This window comes from Leuciscus leuciscus, assembly GCF_965113295.1.
Source record: "Leuciscus leuciscus genome assembly, chromosome: 9".
Taxonomy (NCBI): Eukaryota; Metazoa; Chordata; class Actinopteri; order Cypriniformes; family Leuciscidae; genus Leuciscus; species Leuciscus leuciscus.
Genome location: NC_138733.1, coordinates 12,032,483 through 12,045,187, shown reverse-complemented (window position 1 = coordinate 12,045,187; position 12,705 = coordinate 12,032,483). Strand labels below are relative to the sequence as shown.

Below are 12,705 nucleotides of genomic sequence, written 5' to 3'. Positions count from 1 at the left end.
GATCCGGGAACGCTATTAAAAATGTGTTTTAGTGAGTGAGAATGTGTTTAGAGTTTTGCGAAATAGAGTGCATTAGATTTGCAAACAGTGTCTTAACTACCTGAACTTGTTTAATGTTTTACAGAAAGAGTGATTTATTCGACAAATTGGTTTAGGATATTGAGAATTGGATTCAGAGAATGGGATTTAGTGTTTTAGCAATTCAGAAAAACTGTTAGAGTAATAAGATCACTTTTTACAGTGTATCCGTGGTCTTAACTCAGAATATATATATATTTTTTAAATGAAACTTTCTAAATCATGAAATCTGTAGTTCATATCCAGATTTTATGCAGAAATTAGCGAATGAGACCCATTGTAACCAGGTATTTCAGATACCTTAAATAAGCACTAAATATTGTATTGTACAAATATTGTACAGAAAGTTTATATTCTCAAAATTGCTCTTGTCTCTTAAGTGTTCAGAGTCACACTCTGTCAGGTTTGAAGAACTAAACTTAAGGGGGAAAAAAATGAAATTGTACCTTCTCGAAGGCCAGAAAATAGGTAATAGCCAGTTGCTGAAATAGGGGGGAAAATAGATAGAAAAAAGACAAATAGACGATTCACACAGATGCGAGACACACAACAGCACTGCAGTAACTGTTAAAAGTGTCCAGTGTACTTACAGCATTTGAACAATTGAAAAAAATGCTTTCTCTCTGCCTGTCTCTTTCTACCTCTCTCGCTCACGCTCTCTTTGATAAATTGCCTTGCCATTAAGTGGACTTTGCTTAGTACGGCAATAAGTCTTTCACCATCGATTTACTGAACACACACAGAGAAAATATCACAGTAAGGTGCTCTGTTCTCTAGGGATCCCGTGGACACGATGTGTGTTCGTCCTAGCATGGGTGAATTCGCAGAAGATACACACACACACAACACACACACACACACACACACACACACACACACACACACACACACACACACATATATATATATATATAAAATCGTAAACCACAGTAATATGTGTGCTAGATGTAAAAAAAACAGTAATTCAACTACAATTCACAGGACTGAATGCCACTACTGCTGTCCACAACCACAAATTCTCACATTCACACACACACACACACACACACACACACACACACACACACACACACACACACACACACACACACACACACACACACACACACACACACACACACACACACACACACACACACACATCCCTGCAGAAAATCAATGTCTGCCCAGACACACAGAGAGAACCACAGAAAGAGAAGAGATGTTGAAAAACACTGAATGGAATACGAGACGAATACCAATAGAGTATAAAGTGAAATTTAATGAAAAAGAAATCAATTTATTAATAATAAGAGCACAGAGTGATGCCCTATGTACACAGAGAGAAGAAATGTATTAAAGAAAAATACAGAAAAAAATAACAGCTTGTCAAGAACATATTTTGCATAAAGCCTGTTTTTGTACCTTTTTTTTGTGCATATTTCATAATTATCATCACTGTAATGCAAATAATTGTTTATATTATTATTATTATATTTAAATATTTATTTTATTATTATTATTATTGAGTATATTTTAACAGCAAAGTAGGTATATCATTCTTATCAATAATAATACATTTTATTTATATTTAAACTTTTAATAAAAAAAATGATAAGATGCTAGGGTGTTTTAGTTATTTGCCATAGCATGTCTCTATATGGTTGCTAGGGTGTGGGTTTTGTTTGTCATCCATTTTATTAATTGCCAGGCAAAAATGAATGGCAATTACAAAAACATGCTGTAATGGTTTATGGCTGATATGAAGCTCACGACAACTGGGATTATTCCAGCAAACAGTCCTTTAATAAATAAATCCAAATGGCACAGATAAACTCAGGGAACAGGTATCACAACCACGTCACACAAACAATACAGGACAGAGAAATAACTCAAACTGAGGGCTTGAGTACACAGAGCAAACAAAAGAGCTAATGAGTTCATTAACAAGACAACAATCAATAAAACACACTGGGAAATCAAACAGGCAAACAGAAACAGAGAAAACAGAACACACACGTAACATGCATTTTTACTGGGAAAATGCTCTCCGCACATCAAATACGTTCATCAAATACTTTCACTTCAAACTCACTAAATCCCAGCCTCAGCCCATTCAGAAATGTCGGTACTTACGGAAACCTATACATAGGAGCCTGATAAAAATGTTAATATTAAAGAAACACGTTAGACGGACTTAGAGGCTTTTGCATCTGAAGTTTTCATACATCCATTTATTAAAATGTGACCTGGACATATTTTGTGACATTCAACTCTTTTTATATGGTATTGTACGTCCTTTCTTCACAGATCTCACTCTGAAACAGGGGAGCTGTGGAGGGAATGGGGCATTGTGGGAAAGGAAAAATGAGGACTGGGGGGGGGGAAGAAGGAAGACTGATGGTGAGATTTCAGGTGCAGGAGGAAAGATGTAGTGAAGATGAGAAGTGTCTGATGGTTTCTCACAGCCGTTTCGTGTGAGGGTGTAACAATCAGTTCCACTAGACTCTACGACCCAGACCGCCTGCCAGACACACAAACACACAAACACACACACTGTGTGTGACAGAGCGAGCAGAAACCGTCTGCTACTGTGTGCTTTTGAGTGGCAGTGGTCCAAACGGGCCAAACAGAGACAGATATTCCCCTCATCACTACGCTATAGCACAACTAACTAAACATTCATGACGACAATCAAGCATTTCAGAGTCATTAAAGCCTGTTTACTAAGGCGAGGCTTACTATCACTACTAATGATCATAGTTAGGGTTAGTGATTTGATCATTGTTATAACTACAACTTAACTAGTAAAAAAAAAAATTGTCCATGTAAATTAGGCAGAAATAAAATAAAACATAAATGTTAGATGAAAAACGTAACCTTAAAAATAGATTAAAATTTGTAATTGCGATTAATCACACCTTTTTGTGCGATTAAACTTATGAAATTAAGTATACACCATTTATCATTTAGTCATAATTTGCTATATCCAGCAAAGTAAACCATCAGATCGAAGGGGGATTCTCGCAAAACTGTATTTTACCGCAAGCTTTTTCAAGGTAAACGTAGGTGTCTTTCCAAAAAAAGACACCTGGAGACTCCAAAAGGACGATAACCAATATAAGGAGTCCATATAATTCATAAATGTATACAAACAAAAGCACACATGAAAAACATTAAAAAAAATAAAAAATAAACTTTTCAGAATTCACAGTAGCTATAATTATGTACAGTGTAACAGCACATGTTTGTGCATCCATAATAATGGACTCAAGTCAAGTCAGCTTTATAGCTCTTTATACAATAAAGATCGTTTCAAAGCAGCTTTACAGAGATAACAGGAAAATGATGCATTTCGGCTGTTGTTAAGCTGAAGTCAGTTCAGTGTTGATTCAGTTCTGTTGTAAAGATGATCAATTATTAAATCAGTTCATTTCATCTATAAAGCAGATCTGCAAATGATGTCTTCGTCCAGCTCAGTTCAGTTCTCATACAGCAGCGTCAGTGCAGTCAGATCTGTAATATTGTTAAAACCCTTAACCTTAACTAGAGATCAGAACATCTCTTTGAGGTACAACCTTTTGACTTGGACCAAAACACCCAAGCAACCACAAAGAACATCTTAGCAACCACATAGCAACACCCTGGCAACCACCCACAACCCCTTTAGCATCATGCCACATGTTTTGTATGGGCAAACACCACTCTTCAGCCATTCTCTTCAGACGATCTAGTTATCTCTACCTCAGACTTTTGTAACATGCAGAGGCCAGTGGTTTTCTTTCAGTTCAGACCCTCATTCTTTCACGTCTTCTCTGAGCCTCTTCACAACCTAATGTCATCAATCTCTCCGTGACTCCCTCCACCAGTTCCACCCACCTCTACACCTCCCTCGCTTTTCTTCCTCATGATGAGCATCGATGGGATTGTTAGGGAAGAACTGTGTCTTGGAGAACGTAAGCCTATAGAGAACAATTATAAAAGAAAGACAGAATGGATTTAGAGTGAAAAGAAAGAAATACAAGGGATGAGAAAAGAGAGGAGATGCTACATAATGACTCTGTTCAAAAACCTAGTGAGCTTCCTATCTAGACAGCATATTAAGTCATCATAAATGCACTCCACACACAATATCTGTTCTGGGGGGGCTGTGTGGGGGACTTTTCCCATATCAGATTGAAAAGGCATTTATTTTCAATAAATATGAAGAAAATATGTGAAAAGTGGAATTAAAGTATCTAATGGATATTTAATAATAAAGTGTTTATCGGGTAGGATTAAGTTGTTAGTGTAGGGAGGGCTATATTGTCCCAATAAGGCAGGATTTATTTAATAAATGTAATCATTTACACTCAATATGTTATTACTGCATACTGTTTTATAATGTACTAAAATACTGAGGTGCAAGTATCTAACTACTATTTACACTTATTTCAAAGAAAATACGTACAACATAGTATAACAACATTTTACATCGTGTACATAGAATCTATCGCTATTTGCACTTCGTGTACATGGCATATATCGTTATTTGCACTTAGTGTACATGGCATATATCATTATTTGGTGTACATGGCATATATCGTTATTTGCATTTAGTGTACATGGCATATATCATTATTTGGTGTACATGGCATACATCATTATTTGGTGTACATGGCATATATCGTTATTTGGTGTACATGGCATACATCATTATTTGGTGTACATGGCATATATCGTTATTTGGTGTACATGGCATACATCATTATTTGGTGTACATGGCATATATCATTATTTGGTGTACATGGCATACATCATTATTTGGTGTACATGGCATACATCGTTATTTAGTGTACATGGTATATATCATTATTTGGTGTACATGGCATATATCATTATTTGGTGTACATGGCATATATCATTATTTGGTGTACATGGCATATATCATTATTTGGTGTACATGGCATATATCATTATTTGGTGTACATGGCATATATCGTTATTTGCATTTAGTGTACATGGCATATATCATTATTTGGTGTACATGGCATATATCATTATTTGGTGTACATGGCATATATCGTTATTTGCATTTAGTGTACATGGCATACATCATTATTTAGTGTACATGGCATACATCATTATTTGGTGTACATGGCATATATCGTTATTTGCATTTAGTGTAAATAGCTGCTGCCCAAAAAATTCACTGTGGCATTCTGCAGTCAAGTTACATTAAACTAATGTTAAGTCATTGTTTGAATTTTGTCGACTCTGAAGCAAAAAATGAAAACAAAAGATATGTGGAATGCAAAAATCCTCCTAGACTGCCCTTATGTGCTTTTATTACTGATAATGGTGAAATTCTCTGTCTCTTTCTTTCTCTCTCTCTCTCAGATCTGTGATAAGGAGTGGCATTATTACGTCATCAGCGTTGACTTCCCAGTGGTGACTCTCTATGTGGACGGCGTGACCTACGACCCTTACCTAGTGACAGATGACTGGCCCATCCACTCCTCTCAGATTGACGTGCAGCTGACTGTAGGAGCCTGCTGGCAAGGTTAGGGGGGTGGGCGTGGCTAGCATGATTTGTGGGTGTGGTCAATGTGCATGTGACTTTGGTTCAAAACATGCTCCAGAGGTCATTACCTTGAAAGTAGAAATGTAAATTCTCACAGCATACAAATCCACAATGAACAATTCTTTACTAAACAACCATCTCTACTTCACTGGCATTCTTTCTTTTGCTTTTGAAAACTTATATTCCTCATTCCTAATTTTTTTCCTCTTCAGCAATCAGAACACAGCTTCTAACTAAAAACAGCTCCAAAAAACCAAAAGTTGACTTCTTGACCTGCCCATGCTGCCTTTCTGTGTCTTTGAGCTTCTTTGTTTAACAATGAAAGAAAAATAAGAGAGAGACAGATCATTATAAAAAAAATCACTTGTGCATGTGGAAGATAATCAAAGGGAAAGTGATGTGAGAGCTGACTGGACATTTGCTCTTTTTAAGATTTTTGGAGCTTGAGGGGTATAACGCTTTCTCATGGATCACTTCTGTGGTCACGGTTTTGTACAGCACTTTGTATTCACAGATTATAGGTGATACAAAATGATAAACAATATTTTTAACACTGTAATAGGCCAACATGGAGATTTTTGGTCGAGGAGCTTATTGTTAATGTTATATTATTGTTAACCAAATAAAACTTTTTTTTTTTTTAAACTATTAATCAAAAATCTAAATAAAGCTAAAATTAAGTTTACACACATTAGATGAAAATCTTCAACTTTAAAAACTTAAACTACTAAGCAACTAAAAAAATTAATTTGAAGTTGAAGTACTAAAATGACTAAAACTAAATAGGAATAAAACTAAATAAAAACTAAATCTATAAAAATATATATATTTTTTTTAACTAATAAAAATGACAAAAGCACATAAAAAAGACAAAAAATTTAAACTACAATTAAAATGAAAAAAAAAGAATAGCTAATTTAAAATATTAAAACTATAATAGTATTATACAAATATAATACTGGTTTTTACCACAACATTTAGGAAGAGATAGTAAAGGAACAGTTAATCCCCAAAAAAATCTACATTAATTTTTATATGCTGCATATGCAACTCTTGCAAAAAAAAAAATAAAAAAAATAAACAGCATAAAAGCACCCATGCAAAAAAGTAAGCAGGTTCCATCTTAAACCTTGACAATACCAAACAGGGCGGTTAACAAGCCTATTAATGACAGCGCAGACCTCTATTATTCTCCTGAAATGTGCAGCACTGTGGCTCTATCAACACACTGATCTGTTTGTTTGAGAATCATAGCAAGGCTGATCTGTCTCAACCAATGTTGCTGTGACAGTTTTCTCCCTAAACTACATCCATGTAAACCCCCCCACACACACATCAGTATGCCATCGCCCGAGGCTCACTGTCACCTGATCACAAACACACTCAGAGAGGCTTCATTGCACACACACTCATCTCATACAGAGCAGATAGATGCATGTAATTGCTCATTATCTCTGGCTTCAGCAGTGAATACAGGTTTAATCATATGATTGCTTCGTTTCAATGCAGCTTCTGAAGATCTCTAGCTACACTGCAGCCAACATTTATTTTATATATGTGTGTGTGTGATGAATAACGTGGATCTGTGTAACTATGGCTTCATCTGAAACTACAGGCAGAAACCCAATCAGTCAATAACTTTTTGATGGTGCCTCCAAAGATAACGGCTTCATTGCGTCTAATGATCTAGAACAAATAAAGAGAGCTTTGGACATAACAGGTCAATATTTAATGACTATTGACTTATTTCATACTACAAGTGGAATAATATGTTTAAATTTAGTTCAGACGTGCCTTAATCCCTCCCTGTAACTACAGCATAGTTCATTTTTATGCTATATGCTAGTTGACTAAAAGGGGACATGAAAAAAAAAGCAGATTTTTTTTTTATAAAACAGTTCAATACAGTATAATATGGAAATATAAAGTCTACGCTACTATTTATAATGCCAAACTCCCTCCCCAGTTCACCATGATTATTTATGGAAACTAGGCAGCAAAAATGGGCCAATCAGAAACCATCACTCTATTGACAAACATGAGCTCATTTACATACAGTACTCGTCAAAAGATTTGGGTCGGTAAGATTTTTTTTAATGTTTTTGAAGTCTCTTATGCTCACAAAAATACAGTAAAAACAGTAATATTGTAAAATATTATTACAATAATAATATTTTAATATATTTTCAAATGTAATTTATTCCTGTGATCAAAGCTGAATTTTCAGCATCATTACTCCAGTCTTCAGTGTCACATGATCCTTCATAAATCAGTATAATATGATGATTTGCTGTTCAGTAAACATTTCTTAAGATTGAAAACAGTTGAATTTTATATTTTCATATTCTTCATACTTTCGTGGAAACCGTGATAAAAACAAAATCAGGATTCTTTGATGTATGAAAAGTTCAAAAGAACAGCATTTATTTATTTATAATATGTTATAATACTATAAATGTCTTCAATGTCAATTTTGATCCATTTAATGCATCCTTGCTGAGTATTAATTTATTTACAGTATCAAAAACGACCCATTTAATTATATTTATCAGACAGAGGGTGAAGCATGGTCATGGAAAAGCCAAATTATGTGTTAGAAGCATTGATCAACATTATAAGTTTAGGAGGTTTTTATTATCTGTTAGCATGTCTATATTCATGTTTGCAGGTGGCGAGGTCTCTAAAGCAAAGTTTACACAGTATTTCCGAGGCAGTTTGTCTGGACTGACGATACGACCGGGGAAGATTGAAAGCCAGACGATCATCTCCTGCCTACAGGCCTGCAAAGAAGGGCTGGACATCACTTCACTGGAAAGCCTCGGACCGAGGATAAAGGTTTCACACACACACAAAGCTAACAGACTCTAAACTCAACATTACGAATCTGAACGAATGAGCTGCGCTTGAAGCCAGTGTGCAGTGCCAATAACAAAATGTTGCTTTTACTAGTAATTCAAGGTCACAGATTTGATTTCAAGGAATGCACATGCTGGAAACATTACATAGCCTGAATGCGCTGTAAGTCACATTGCATTAAAATAAAAAACAAGTTACCATAGTCTATCATGAAACCATAGAAAAGAGTAGAAAATCACAATTTTTTAGGAAAAGCCGAGAGTGAGGAAGAGACGAAGAAAAGCCAGGAGACAAGACTTAAGGAGAGATATTTCTGTGCGCACATTCTCCATTTTCTGCTTTGCTTTCCTCTATTCTGTTCTTTTGTATTCAAGAAGCTCTAGGGAAAATTCGAGGATCAAATGAAAGCAGGTTTTACAGAGAGAGAGAGAGAGAGAGAGAGACAGTGAGAGACAGACGACAGGTGTTCCTTCGCTCAGGTGATCTGATCAAACTATAAGCTTAAAGCAGGATCATGCTCCATTCAGAGACACACTGGTAATGCCTTTTAAATTCCAGCTCAGTTCTTGCCGTGCCAAATGGGATGCAGAATTTGAATTTAAAGTGCCCCTGCTAAAGTGCCCCTGCTAAAGTGCCCCTGTCCTAGTTTAGTTTTAGAGGTCTCCTACAATAGATTTACATACGTACATCCGAGGTCTAAAAACCACTTTATCATAATTTCACATCATCTCATCTCTCAAAGAGTCTGAAAACAGTTAGTTTAAAGATTCAGTCTCTCTAAACCCCTCCTTTCCGAGACCCTACTCTGCTCTGATTGGTCAGATGACCCAGTCTATTGTGATTAGACAATTCTGCTTCCTCAACACTTGATATACACAGTGATACGAACAGTTCGGCCCCTATCACACCAATTTTTTTTGTTATTGTTTTTCAGGTTCGAAAACGCGAGTGCGCTGCGTTTTTTATGTTGCTAGGCAACCACTGAAACAGCTGTCCTGTCAGTCAAGTAAACTTCAAATCAGCCTTTTATTAACTTTATTTACTTCCTGTTAACATTGTGGTAGTTATGGTTCGTGAAGTCGTTAAGCTCCTGGTAACCCGCGAGAGCACCACAAGTTTATCCTCCATCATCGCACTCTCCGGGCGTTCAAAGCAACTGTAGCTTTCATCACTACAATGGAAGGCCCGCCTCTCCATTCATTCGATTGGACAGTGGGGGAAAAAAACACGATGACGTTGCACGCTTTTTCCGCTCGGAGTTGCTTTTTTTTCAACTGCAAAAACGCGGGGTGCAGCAGGCGGTAAAACGCCAGGCTCCTGGGGCGCATAAACAGCACGCAGAACGCTCGCTGCCATAGGAAACCAATTGAAAAAAGGCGCCTCTCACTGCAAAAAACACATTTGGTGTGATCGGGGCCTTAAGATGGCATTGATTTTACTGTATCAATTCCAGTGCGAGTGTTATCCTTTGGAAGTGCATCAAAGTGGATTCGCAGCACTGAAAACAGTGTCTTCTCGACACGTCCTCAACAAGAACCAAACTCTTCCAGGTAAAGGTAAAAGTAAACGTTGTTCGTGGGCAGACAATGAAGACCATAGGCTGGCATTATGCAAATGTGTTACATTGTTACATATGTATGTAACAGGAAGTGAAACTGGAATTACTGACGACTCGTTTCAGCAATTCAGAATCGAATCTTTCTATTAGGAGAAAAAAACTTTAATGTTGTGCAGTTTGATCTTTAAAACTTTGCAGACCTTTTACATTCACAAACAGCTGCGTTAAAAACTGCATGAAAGGTAATATTTGAAAAAGCTTAATAGGGGCACTTTTAGATTAGAATTAAAGATTGAATGAAATTCAACAGCTTTAAGTGTAGTTTATCATAATACATTTAATTTTCAATATGAATCCCCTAAAGACAAACCTGTTAACATACATAAAAGATTTACTAATATTTGAAATTCCACCTACAAGGTTCCCACATATTTTGAACAATGAATTTCCAGACTTTTCTTGGATACAGATCAAATAATAAAAAAAAGACGAATTCATTTGACTGATTTACTGACAAATCAGACATTACTGTGTGAGCATGTTTTACACAAGAACCATATTTAGCCATTCAAATGATTTAGAGCAAAACATAACTAGAAATAAATTTCAAAAAGCATTCAAAATAAATATATATTATGTAATCGTTATGTTTGTTATAATTCCTGTACTGAATTTCTTTGAATTCTGTAAATTCCTCTTCCATTCATTCATTCTAATTCAAATTCCAATTCGGTACAGAATGTGAACAATTAAATTCAGATTCACACTAGATTCAGAGCTATTTCTTTGATCCAGAGTTTTGCATAAGTCTGCTTCGAGCACACACTTTAAATATCTGTTTGTGTGTCTATTTCTCCCAGTTCCACTTGAATCCCGCTCAGTCTCTGGTGGTGATGGAGGGCGAGGATCTGGAGCAGATGAACGGCGCACTGAGGAAAGTTTCTTACATCAACTCTCGGCAGTTTCCCAGTATGGGAGCGCGTCACCTCCGGATCTCAACGGCAGTGCAGTAAGATCATAAATATTCATGAGATGTCATCTCTGAACTAGAATACTAGAATGTTAGCTCTGAAATATGGCATTATGAATGATCAAACCATTTATTTCAATGTTACACAGTTGTGATTCACATCCCGGAGGCATACAAGAGCTTAATTTTAATTTGTTTCGGCTCAGGGCTGGAAAAGTTATTAAAACTGAATCATACTGTGAAACACAATAAGCAGAAGCTGTATTGTAGGAAAATTAATACAGTATTTGAAACTAGATTTGCACATTTCCTGCTAGATTGCTGCCTGCTTACTGTGTAGTTCAAATCCTTAACCCCGAGTATGAGCGACACCAACCCTTTTTTGTAACCTTTTCACTTTTTCTGTTTTTGTCTAATTCATATTCTATGCTTAGGGAGGTTTATTTTTTATGTACAGACGGAAATGGAAAGAGAATGACAGAGATTTGTTTTTTGGAGCACACGCGCACCCATCGGCACCCTGTGATTATTCAGAGCAGAGCATGAATATGCATGAGCCCCTGGAGGATTATGACCCGCCCCTCTGAGCTCCGAGACAGGCAGTGGGCGGAGTCTTTTCGGCTAGATCTGCTGGGAATTAGCATGAAAACACACACGCACATACATAACCCTAAAACACACACAATAAAGGCAATCATGCAGATCACAGACTTATATTAAGACATGAGACACGACCATGTGTTGTGTTTGTAAAAGTAATTTACACCATTCATTTACACTTGCTTTCGCAAAAAAAATAAAAAAATAACACATACCTTGCCAGTGAGACAAACATAGCACAGCAAATTATATTACTCAACTTGCAGGGAAAGTAATGATTGAAAGTAGAGACTATAGACTTATGCGGACTGTATTTGTTTTGCATGGTGACCCGAGGCATCTACATTTATATTATTTTTTACAAACACTAGGGGCCAGATTTACTAACAGTCTGCGCCAGCGCTAATCCTCTTTTGTGTTAAAAAACGACTGTCAGGATTTACTAAAGACACGCAGTGAAAAATTTGCGCTGAAAAGGTGTGGATGTGGTTATTTTTGCAGCTGAGCTTATTGTATAATTATGCATTTGTAGGAGTTTCCCTTTCAGACACAAAATTTATGGGAAGAGTGTATTTAAATGAATCATGCAAGGTGATTTACTAAGGTTTGCACTGGTCAATTTACTAGTATATATGGCATTATTTAACACCCAAAAAATTTATTGGTAATTTATTTCGCCATCCAATTCATCGGGGATGCACTGATATTATAATTCTGGGCAATAAGCTAATAATTATTTTCATATTGTAACTAAACAGAAAAAAATCCATGCTTTGTCTAAAAACAATAAAAAAAATATTATAAAACATACATTAAAAATCACATATATTATTTTATACAAATAAAAATAAAAATAATAAAAATTATTTATAATTTATTTATTTTTACTTACCAACTTACTGACATCATTCATTTATAGAATTTTTTTTTTAATCAGTGGATTTCCTTGAACTTTAAATATAATTAAACAGGGAAGAATAAGAATAAAAATAAGAAAGAAAAAAAAAATTGATCAAAATAAAGATCAACTCTGTTGCATTGCACTTTCACAGCGCTGAACAAAATGCTCAATCTAACTTATTTTGGTTTTATTTATACAAT

General features: G+C 35.8%; 1 protein-coding gene across 1 annotated transcript in view; it reads left to right on the top strand.

Annotated features, from left to right (window-relative positions):
• Nucleotides 1-12,705, top strand: part of clstn2b (calsyntenin 2b) — a 78,775-nt gene that overhangs the window by 51,286 nt on the left and 14,784 nt on the right. Inside the window, exons 9-11 of the mRNA XM_082181154.1 lie at nucleotides 5,437-5,599; nucleotides 8,289-8,455; nucleotides 10,895-11,043. Coding sequence (XP_082037280.1) covers nucleotides 5,437-5,599; nucleotides 8,289-8,455; nucleotides 10,895-11,043 — 479 coding nt within the window. The remainder of the gene's footprint in view (nucleotides 1-5,436; nucleotides 5,600-8,288; nucleotides 8,456-10,894; nucleotides 11,044-12,705) is intronic.